Source organism: Microcaecilia unicolor, chromosome 6, assembly GCF_901765095.1.
Source record: "Microcaecilia unicolor chromosome 6, aMicUni1.1, whole genome shotgun sequence".
Lineage (NCBI taxonomy): Eukaryota > Metazoa > Chordata > Amphibia > Gymnophiona > Siphonopidae > Microcaecilia > Microcaecilia unicolor.
In genome coordinates, this window is record NC_044036.1 from 157960746 (window position 1) to 157972889 (window position 12144).

At 41.1% G+C, this 12144-nt stretch overlaps 1 protein-coding gene across 1 annotated transcript in view; it reads left to right on the plus strand.

The window, feature by feature from the left end:
• The window catches only part of ARHGEF3 (Rho guanine nucleotide exchange factor 3), a 256348-nt gene that overhangs the window by 85622 nt on the left and 158582 nt on the right, over nt 1-12144 (plus strand). The window contains 1 exon segment of the mRNA XM_030205432.1: nt 4227-4293. Coding sequence (XP_030061292.1) covers nt 4227-4293 — 67 coding nt within the window.

The following is a 12144-nucleotide window of genomic DNA, read 5'->3' on the forward strand; positions in this document are numbered from 1 at the left end:
CTCCCCGCCAACCCCTCCATCTTTCCATGTCCAGCAATTCTCCTCTCTGTCCTGTTCTCCTCTCCATCCATGTCCAGTGATTCTCCTCTCCCCTGCCTTCCCCTCCCATCCATGTCCAATGATTCTCCTCTTTTCCATGTCCCAGCGATTCTCCTCTCTCCCCTGCCCTCCCCTCCCATCCATGTCCAGCGATTCTCCTCTCTCCCCTGCCCTCCCACCCATGTCCAGTGATTCTCCTCTCTCCCCTGCCCTCCCATCCATGTCCAGCGATTCTCCTCTCTCCCCTGCCCTCCCCTCCCATCTATGTCCAGTGATTCTCCTCTCTCCCCTGCCCTCCCATCCATGTCCAGCGATTCTCCTCTTTTCCATGTCCAGCGATTCTCTTCTTTCCCATGCCCTCCCCTCCCATCCATGTCCAGAAATTCTCTCTTCCCTGCCCTCCCTTCCATCCATGTCCAGTGATTCTCCTCTTTTCCATGTCCAGCGATTCTCCTCTCTCCCCTGACCTCCCCTCCCATCCATGTCCAGCGATTCTCCTCTCTCCCCTGCCCTCCCATCCATGTCCAGCAATTCTCCTCTTTTCCATGTCCAGCGATTCTCCTCTCTTTCCCCTGCCCTCTCCTCCCATCCATGTCCAGCAATTCTCTCTTCCCTGCCCTCCCCTCCCATCCATGTCCAGTGATTCTCCTCTTTTCCATGTCCAGCGATTCTCCTCTCTCCCCTCCCCTCCCATCCATGTCCAGCGATTCTCCTCTCTCCCCTGCCCTCCCCTCCCATCCATGTCCAGCGATTTCTCCTCTTTCCCCTGCCCTCCCCTCTCCATGTCCAGCGATTCTTCTTCCAGCCCATCCTCCTCCCAGCCCGTCCTCCTTCTCCACTGCCTGCCAGCGTTGGACTCAGTAGCGCGAACAGTGCAGGCAGCGATTGAAAGAGGCTGTCAGCGTCGGAGCTTCCCTCTGCGAGTCCCGCCTATGCGGAAACAGGAAGTTGAAACAGCATAGGCGGGACTTGCAGAGGGAAGCTCCGACACTGACAGCCTCTTTCAATCGCTGCCTGCACCGTTTGCGCTGCTGAGTCTTAAAAAAAAAAAGTAGGGGACTGAGAGGAAGTGCAGGACTCGCTGGGTGGTCGCCGGGGGGGCAAAAAAAGGTGCCGGTATGCTGTACCTTTGCGTTCCGGCAAAAAAGAAGCACTGATTCTATACAAACTTCACATCAGTATAGCTTACTTCAATATACAAATAGATAAGACTGTTGTGGATTCAGTAATTACAGAGAGTAATGAAAAAGTGACTGGCTTGGCTATATCTTGAAAACACTGAAAAAAAAAGTTGGAATCTTACATGGTTCCACAGTTTGTTGTCAATTTCTATCCACTGCAGTCTAAGGACATAATTTTCCGATAACAAATAACATAAATTCAAGCACGTGTATAAGGTGAAGCCAAAATAAAATCTACAAAAAATTAAGGGATATGTCTCAATATTTATTGCTCCTGAATTTAAAAACTAATGGAACGTAATGATGGGTTTATATATGACAGAAAATTTTATATTGAATATGGTGACTTTCTTTTTCTTTGTGCTTTCTTCTTTCTTCGTAATTTGAGATAGTTGTGTCATGAATGTAACTTTAAACTTCATAAATAAAGAGCTAAAAAAAGAATAAATGACATTGGCTTCCTGATTTTTCATGGCTGGATTGTTTAGAACTGTGATACAAAAACACTGTACCGATCTGGGGTAAGGGACAGGGAGGTGCAAAGAGAACAAAAATAGGGGGAGCCAAGATTTCATTAATATTTTTGTAATTATTTATAAAAACTCACAAATTCAAGGCCTCAAAGTGAGCGACTGATCTCACATGCAGGCATTTAGAAAGAAACTGAGGCAAATACTTATCTGGGAGAGAATCAATGAACTGTTTTCACATCTCATCTATATGACAAATGATAGCTGAAGTTGCTTTAAAGAGATGGATCGAGCTATTTTGAGGCTGTTTAGACTGTTGCAGTGTAAATATTTTGGGCTCTACAATCATTAGAATGTTTTTTTTGTTAACATTCAGAGAGCTAATGCAGGTTCTCAGTAATAGAAAACATTCAGGCCCCCTTGTATCAAGCTGCATTAGCAGCTTCCAGGGCTTGATAAGAGGGGATCACGTAGTAATATTTAGTACAAGAAATTCTCTAATATGTAATTAAACAACCTCACTTATAGAAGAACGGTACTCAGGATCTTCCTGTTTGAAACAGATTATATTAATGGGTGCTGACACCCTCGTTTCTATCTACCATATTCATGTCCTATGTTCATCACTTACCTCATTACCTTAAGCCAGCGGTTCCCAACCCAGATAGATGGAGGAAGTGCCTGCAAATTTATCTCTTGCATACTCATGGTGGATATAAAACCTGACTGGCTAGGTGTGTCTCGAGGACTGGGTTGAGAACCCTTTCCTTAAGAATTTGTTCAAACTTCCCATGTGCAATCTTTGGAAATATTAGAAGCACTGACTGTATCTTTCTATGCAGTTAAAGATATCATGTACTAAAACCTGGTTACACTTCCATAAAAGGAATATTGCTTCCTGCTCCTAGAATTGTTGATGCACTGGAAGGAAGCGTATGCAACCCACCTCTCTAGTCACTTATGGTATGGATGGCTTGCTGCAGCATTGGCCACAGATGGTTCTAGGCAACATGGCGGCAGTAGCTTGTTGAGAAGGGCAGCAGATCCTTCTCATACTCTTAGCAGCTCATTTCCTCTTCTCACCCACTGCCTCTGTCTACCAGGCTGCAGGGATGATGCAACCCTGGTAGTCGGTCAGTTAACTGGCCTGAAGATGTTGCTCATTTGTGATTGGTGGCCAGATCATCCTAATGTGTAGTGACAGGGTCAGGATGAGGACTGTAGACTGAGTAGCTGAGGGGCTAAGGAGCACCATCTAACAGGGCACTCACTGGATTAAACTGTGCCTTGGGCATGGGTTGCTTGGGTTCCTTTTTCATTTTTGTGCTCATAGGCTGGCTCAAAAGGACAGTCCTGTCCAGTCTCCAAAAGCTGTCATTATTGAGGGTCATTTGATCTGGTATTTCAACATACAAAGGAGCCAGCCTTACAATACTTTAACACTGTATGGTATGTTATATGGATTCCTATGCTTCATGTGATTAGGGACAAATATCTCGGATCAATGCCACAAAAATTTGTGGAATATTGCAAATTCTACAGCACTATAGATATTAATGGAAGAGAAAAAAATTCCACCTCTCATCGTCATGTGTCGTTCTAGTATCAACTTCAGTACTTCAGGATGCTTTTATGATGAAAAATTGTCCCCCTCAGGGAAACCTGGTGCTTCTTTCCCTACTCATACTAATCTAATACAAAACAAACCAGTAAAATTGTCAGCCATGGATAACTATAGATTAGGCTATATTATAATTTAGTTTTTCATCTTTGGCATAGAAATATTGATTTAGTTATATTTAGAGATCAGGACCAGTAACGAATGTTATTTCCTACTTTTTTCTTCTGTTGCTCATCATAACTATACCATACAAGTTTTATTCACATCGAGTTAAAAGGAAAAAAAAAAAAAGAAACTCTAATTGTCCTCAGGACCAGGATTGGGAGAGGGAGGGGATGCAATAAGGGCAATATTCCTGGGCCCTCATGCTACAAAGGGAACCCCGACCTGCTCAGACTTGAATATGACACAGACTGCTGGTGAGCTTTGAGGCCCCATTCCCAAATTTCTGTCCTGGGTCACAGCTTTTCTAACACTGGCCGTACTTTCATATAAGATGATGAAGCAATGGAGAAGGGTAAATAATTAAAAAAAAAAACATGAAAACAATACTACAGTCTTCCTCCCTATGTTGGTTTAAAATTTGCCAAAAACACATGTGGAGGTTGACTTATATTTTAAATTGGAATCATTAGGGAATTGTCAACCTAGTTATTGCAGACTCAGTAAAAGCTTTCTGCACTTCTGTGAGAGGTGTTAAATGACTCTGGACTTCCATTAGTGGTTTCTGTGTATCAAAACTGTGTTTAGTAAACTGAAAAGGAGCATTAAGCAAGCAGTGTACTCATTCTGAATGCAAAACCCCTTTTGCATGTGCCAATTCAAGCTTGTCTATATCCAGTATTGAAATGGGAGAACTGACTGAGGAATGTGCTTGGATGAACAGTAAATATTATTTTTTTTCTCATCTTTCAGGGCTAAATGGCAGCAGAAGAATACCTTTTCCTTGTTTCCTTCAACCAAAGGCTGGAATTTCAGAGGGGTATGTTTTGTTTTGTTTTTGTCTCCAATTACTTTGCAGTAAAAATAACATAACATTTTACAAATATGTAAATATCACTCCATTCTGTATTTAGTAGATAGGTATAACAACTGAAATGTGGTGAAAGGTGGACTTCAGATGTAACATAGATGTCAGAATTGAAACATGCAGGTTGGGACGTCTCAAACTCTGTTAGCATTTTAGAAAAGAATCTGTGGAAGCAAAGCCTAAAATGCATTCAATAATGGACGTGTGTGTGTGTGTGTGTGTGTGTGTGTGTGTGTTGGTTATGTGCAGTGGCAGGCACCCTTTTTGCAAATGTCAATGTCTACAGCAATGATGGCGAACCTTTCAGAGACCCAGTGCCCAAACGGCAACCCAGAATCTAATTATTTATCGCAAAGTGCCAACAGGGTAATTTAACCTGAATAACAGAACTTTAAAAGCATTTGGCATGCTTTTGAATAATTAATGTGATTTTTTGCTGTTGTATTCATGCTGATAACTTGTCTAACCTTGGCTCATACTTTGTAAATTGGAGAGCAACACATGCAGCACTCAGGTCATCTGTTAGTCTGTTTCTGATGTCACACCAGCATTAAATACAAAACCTTTTGTTTTTTTATTGTCCTGGGTACTGCAGAGCCCACTCCCTCTCAGAAACCTGCCTACATTATATATAAAAATTTCAAATGATCTCATCTTACCTTAAAAAACGTTATTAAAAAAACAAATTGAAGTCTCGAAATGGACAGTTTCTGATTGTTTGAAAGTAGCTGCTGTGCCGTGAACGCCTTAATATGAAAAACCACAGGAAAAAGCGGAGGGTGATATCAATAGATGTAAGCTACAGTGAAAAATACTGAAGACCAAACCAATACAAAATGAACCTATGGAGAAATATCAATAAAATTTCCGGGAGAAGAAGAAAAAGGGGATAGCGTTGCTAGGTAATTATACTGTGCAATTACCATTGGAAACAATCATTAAAACCGACAGTATTGAAAACAGCTGCTAAGTAGCAAACTCCTTGGAAAGGGAGCACTTGCAGCGCTATAAAATAAAAGTTAAAGCAGTGTATGCCTATCGTACATAAAGTCTAATCTTGACAGATTCATAAAAACCATATACGTATACAAACAGGTGGTTACAGTGAAAACTGTGTGAATAAACACAGCTTACTTTTAAAAAGACCGTTGTAGAAAATCTGTGTTGACTCTTGAAATAGACTCCAAATTGAGCCCACCTGTCCTTCTTGACCCACGACGCGACCCGGCCGGAGGAGGAGCAGCAGGCACTAGCCCCGCCCACCCCATAGCACAGCATAGGCTGGCGCCGCTGGCCACACCGCCCACCCACGCGCCATACGCAAGCACACTGGAGCAGAGGAACAGCGAATTGCGAGGCTGCCTGCGACTCTCGGTGGCCCTGGCGACTGGGCGTGCGTGCCAACAGAGAGGGCTCTACGTGCCCTCTCTGGCACGCGTGCTATAGGTTCGCCATCACTGGTCTACAGCATCAATGGAGACAACTCAGCACAGAGCCTGACATTTGCCAGTATTGCTTTTGGGGGAGGGGTACATAAAACACCTTGGGATTAAGGGAGTGAGCACCCCTAATCCCTCCTATAAATGGTTGCACAAAATGAGCGCCTTTAAATAACCTACACCTCCCTGGGAGCAGCTGTAAATCCAGACGTTGATCTCGGAGAACATTAAGGCATGTGTATATTTTAGTCCCTTCCCTAGTGCAACTGGTTGGCAGACTAACACAGCTACCACACTCCTCTAGTGCAACTGCAAACCACACAATTTGCAAATGTATATCCTGGCTTGCTAACATTGGGATTTAGATTTATATGTGATGTGCACGTCTAAATGCCAGTTTATGCACATCCAAATTGTGGATAGGGCTTCTAAAATAACCACCTTAGTATTACTGCAAATATAGAAGCTGGTTTTCATTTTAGACTATGGAAGAAGGATATCAGATAAAGGTATTAGAATCCTATAGAGATTTCAAAATGTTAAACACATGGTAGAAGTGTGCTTATCTTGTACCATTATTACTTTTTGGTTAAGATCAGTGGCATAACTAAGGTAAGCCAAGCAGGGAGGCTGTTCTGGGTACAGAACCTCAGGTCCTGCCTTGCACCTTGTCATTCTTAATGAAGACAATGAAAGGGAGTGTTCTAATTGAGCAAAAGTGGTGGAAGTCATGTGAAACTACTCAAACATTATGCAAAAATAATTTTTACAAAAAGGATTTTGCAAGTAAGTTCAGCTTTGAGGCTTCATAAGACAAATATATCACCTATGTGATCTCTTATAGCCCAAAGCTATTTCAGATCAGCAGTACTATGTATATGCTAATCATCTGCCTCTCAAACTGTGATATCTTTTTAATTTTTATATATAAACAAACTTTGAAATGCATTAAAAGTAAAGTCAGCAACTCCGATACTTAATTGACACCGAACTGGCACAATGCTGGAAGTAAATGAAGCTCCCGACACCCGCTACAAACGGAGCATGGCGTTTCAGTTCTACAGAGCCTGCTTCTGGGGTAATTGCAAATAAGGTCTCTGAGCAATGTTCAAAGCCGCAAAAGTTCGGGCATCAGTTGTCAAAAAGACTATAGACTGTTTTTGCTATGTTTATTGGATCTAGCAAATATACAGGAAATAAATGTTCCCTTACATATGCAAAAAGGATAATAGTATACCTAGCTACAGCCCTTCAATTGAAACCACAAATATTGGATCCAATCCAAGAAGCCAATAAATAATTCTAGGAACAAAATCATAAAGAAACTTCAGACCGCCCAAAACACAGCAGCCAGGCTTATTTTTGGAAAAGCGCGTTTCGAAAGCGCCAAACCCCTCTGAGAAAAACTGCACTGGCTCCCAATCAAAGATCGTATTACATTCAAAATCTGTACCATAGTCCATAAAATTATATACGGCGAAGCCCCAGGATACATGACAGACCTCTTAGACCTGCCAACCAGAAGCACTACAAGATCAGCACGATCATACCTAAATCTCCACTACCAAAGGACTCAAATACAAATCAACTTACGCATCCAGCTTTTCATATCTAAGTGCACAACTATGGAACACACTGCCAAAAGCAGTAAAAACTACGCTCAACCACCTAAATTTCCGGAAACTACTAAAAACAAACCTGTTCAGAAAGGCATATCCCACCAAACCAACATAAACAAAACCTGGACACCTGCGACACAACAAAACCAAAGACCGAAATGGATATCTTCAACTCTTCTTCCTCCTTCTCTAAGTTGCCCCACTGTATTTACAATACATGAACCTTAATGTACCACAATATTACATTGTATTTGTTCATACCAGAACTGGCAAACGCCGTAATGGTATTATGTAAGCCACATTGAGCCTGCAAATAGGTGGGAAAATGTGGGATACAAATGTAACAAATAAAATAAAAATAATTTTAAAAATGGTTTTCTAATAATTCCCACAGCCTGAATTTAATGAGTAGTGAGGCTGTTGATAAAATCCCCAACCTCCTCATTAAAGTATGCTCTTAACCCTGGTCCTCACATGCAGGTTAGCCTTCTTGGAAGTTCAGTGCTGTTGTACTATGCTTTTTATTTTCATTTATTAGGATTTATTTACCACCTTTTTTGAAGGAATTCACTCAAGGTGGCGTACAGCAAGAATAAGTCAAACATAAGCAACAGACCAGTACAGCAATAAAAATATTCAAAAACAATAAAGTATGGCATAGTATGCTACATTACAACGCCAACACAATACACAATAAAACATTTGAATAGCGTAGCGTGTAAGCAAAGATGGAACATATAGATAGATAAGATATTTTAGGTTAACCTCTTTAGGGTGAGCTGTTCTACAGAGATTTACTCTAAAGATCTCTTGACGATCCAATTCAGTTATTCCACTGCTGTTCAGGGTTGAAACATACTGAGGACAGTTTTCAAAAACCATTTATCTGTGTAAGTACCAGTTTTACCTTGGTTTAGTTTAGCTTAGGTTTGAGGTATACTGTTCTGAAAATGTCACCTTTAGTCCAGCTGATAGTGCAGGTGCGAGGATCTCAATGTGTGTACCGTTAGGTGAGTTAAGGAGAAGAATCCCTGGGGTCATATTTTGGGTGGAATTAGGAAACAGAGCATGTACATTACATTTTGAACGTACATATGTTATTTTCTAGTTAGATTTAGCCTTCACAAAAAAACTGCTGCAAACTCTCTGGCGCAGTTTTATTAGAGGAATGTGTATACTTCTTTTATCTTAGAATATTTGCAGAGTCTATAGGGGTAAAACACCTGCAGACTTTGCATATGAAAGAGCTGTTTCAAATTTTCCCTCAACATATGATTGTGCAGAAATGAAAGTGGAACTGGCTACATTTCAGTTCTCATTTTGCTTCCCCTAATTTTTAGAATTGTGTTCTGTGACTAAGGGTCTAATTCATCTAAGTGTTTTCCCATAGGGTGAACAGCCTTAGCAAAACAGGTCCTCAGAAATAAAACATTTATGATCTTTCCTGATAGCAGATTGTTTTGTCAGTTGGTCTCCATGGGGCCGATTATTCAACAGTGATTTATCCAGTTAAAGTTAACCAGATAACCTAGCCAATTAGTTTGACTGAATATTGAAACAGAAAATTGGTTACGGGGCCCTAATACTAAGATGAGCTAAGTCCTGTGGTAATTTCTCTGCACGTGGTAATCGCATGTAAACTATTGTTTCAATATTTTTGAAGGGGTGGAAAGTGGGTGTGGAAGTACTAACCAGGTAGTTTGTTTCACATTACCGCGTGCTATCTGGTTAACGTGAGGAATATGTTTAGACGGAAATTTATTCTGCACAGATTTTTCAGGTGGCAAATATAGAATCTAGACCTTTAGGGCCAGGTAGGACCATTTGGTGATCATTGACGGAGCAAAGCAATCTCAGGGAACAATAAGGTATTGATAAAGAGGGTAAATAAGGTGGAGACGGAAAGTGAAAGGCTTTGAAGGCTAAGAGGAGAATCTTGTATTATATGCGATATGATTATCCAGGTCCAGCTAGTATTAAGTGCTAGTACCCAGACAGTTCTCTGGGCAGGCTTTTGTCCTTCCCAAATTGCCCAGATAGTTATTTGGCAGTATCTGGATAATGGCCAGCTCAGTAGCAAAAGAGGAGTAGGAACGGAACCAGCTCTTCAATGAACAGACCGGAAACGGTTGAGATTTGAAATACAATTTGTTAAATGACAACTCTAACTAGCGGCGTCTAGTTTAACATTCTCTACTGTACCCCAGAGGTGTTTTTTAAGACCAGCACGTTCACTCCCAAGTGACTCTATCCTGTACGCTTTCTCCACTAACTCCTTGAGACAAAGCATTAAGACTCCTGAGGAAGAAACAGGGTACCTTGTAGAGTCTTCATTTAATAAAATGTATTTCGAATCTCGAACGTCTCTGGTCTGTTCATTAAAGAGCCTGGTTCCGTTCCCACTCCTCTTTTGCTCCTGAGATTATTCGTGGGACACTGTTGTTTTTTTCCCACCCTGGTGGATTTGTTGCTAATTCCCAGCTCAGCCTTAGCTCCACCCCTGGATTGCCCTGCCAGAGAGAGTGCCGCAGTACTCTGTGCTGACGGAGAGTGCCACTGAATATCAGTTCTGGACCCAGTCCGCATGAATTGTTTAATTGCTTATTGTTTAATAAAAAAAACTTGCTGTATTGCATTTACTAGACAGGTAGGTCAAAGCGGTTCACAGTCTAAATAAGACAACCTGGAAAAGGGCTCCAAATAATCTTGATAGGAAAAAGTCATAATTCGTTCCAAGAGAGCAAACAAAACAACCAAAAGGCAAAGAGCTAGTCCACACATCTGTGGACAAGTCATGAGGAATATCAACCCCAAAGTAATTGCCTTAACACTGCTTTCCTGGTAAAAAGAAAACAAAAACACATGTGAAGGCTGTAGTATTTCTATTAAATCAGGAACAGAAATAGGAACATAGTGGGCTGCAGTTTTTTTCATGAATAAGGCCACTCCCATAGGCATAGGAAGCAAGGATCCATGAAGTCTCCAAAAGTGAATGTAAAATGACATCTACAAAGGAAAATCTTTTGCTGGTCCAATATGATATTGCAGCTTACAAAACCCCTTGAAAAATGTCTACTAACAGCATGCCTTGATGTTACTCATATTGAAACATAAATCCATCAACATTCTTCTTTTACATTAATCAAAATTCCATTCTGGTCTGGACTTTTGCCATTTGAGTTTGAAACAATATTTATTGAGAGAGAGAGATAAAATAGACAGCTTTATTCATATGTTGGTCAACATATTGTTTAACTCTCATTTTTTAAAAACCATATTATGTGATGTGCTTAAGCAGTTTTTTTGGTTTTAAATATTTTTAATCTCATTTGGTAAGGTTTTCTTTAGGAGATGGGAAGACTGGAAGGCCATATGGTTTTTATCTGCCATTATTTTCTCTGTTTTGTATGATGACAGACATATTTTCAATCCCATCCACATCAAACATTCATTGCCTAGAATTCTGATTTTTAATGCTGTCTGTAAGATCAAAATGTATTAACAGTGAAAATCCGCTTAGGCAGAGGAACACTGAGATCCCACGGTTAACAGACAGACAGTACCAAAAAGTGAGAAAGAGACCAGGCTGACCAGGAACAAACGAGGAGATTTCTAAGGATGGCAAAACATTTATTGGTGAAGACTCGTCACAGCACTGTGTTTCGGCAGTTAGCCTGCTTCAGGAGTCTTTATATAGTGTATGTAAAAACATCAAAAGGTGAATGATGGTTGGTAAAAGTGGATAAGAAAATCAGCCTGGTATATTTCCCACTTTTTGGGCACCCCCGACATAATAGCCCTTGACAAATCAGCCTATAACAAAATAGCCCTTGACAAAATTACTCTGACTAGGAGGCTAGGGATGCCCAAAAGTCCATCCCACAAAATAGCCCCTAGACAAAATAGCCCTTGACAAATCAGCCTGTAACAAAATAGCCCTCATCAAAATGGTCCCTAGACAAAATAGCCCTTGACAAATCAGCCTGTAACAAAATAGCCCTTGACAAAATGGGCCATCCCACAAAATAGCCCCTAGACAAAATAGCCCTTGATAAATCAGCCTGTAACAAAATAGCCCTGGACAAAATGGCCCCTCCCACAAAATAGCTCCTAGACAAAATAGCCCTTGACAAAATAGCCCCTTAACAAACAGCCCGGTAACAAAATGGCCCTTGACAACATGGCCCCTGATCGGACCCTTTTGTCAGGGGGCTAATTTGTCAAGGGATATATTGTGGGCAGGCCGTTTTGACAGTGGCTGTTATGTCGGGGGCTATTATGTCAGAAACTTTGGGGGGGGGGCTTTTTTGTCAGGGTCATTTTGACCGGGTACCTACTTTTTGCTGCTGTCTCCCAACATTTACACACATCCATGTTCCAGCTGCTTTGCACAGTAAAGCCGGGAAACTTTTTCCAAAACGTTTAAGACAGATTTGCGTAGCTAACCTCAAAAATGTTATGTAGCAGAACAATTATAGCAGTTGGCCTTCATCCTCAGTGTGTGAAACAAATATTTTCTATTATTAGGGGGTATTAAGATGCCAGAGATAAGCTTCATCTTGACTGTTAAGTGTTTTTGTTGGCTCAAACGAGGCCTAGATTAGGTGTTTGCTATCCATGATGAGAATCCAAGAACTGTCACTACCAAGCACGAGTGTGTAAGGGCCTGTCAGAAGTTACCTCATTACTTACATCTTAAAATGTGAGACAGAATGAAATAAACATTCTCCTATTAAATTCACTTC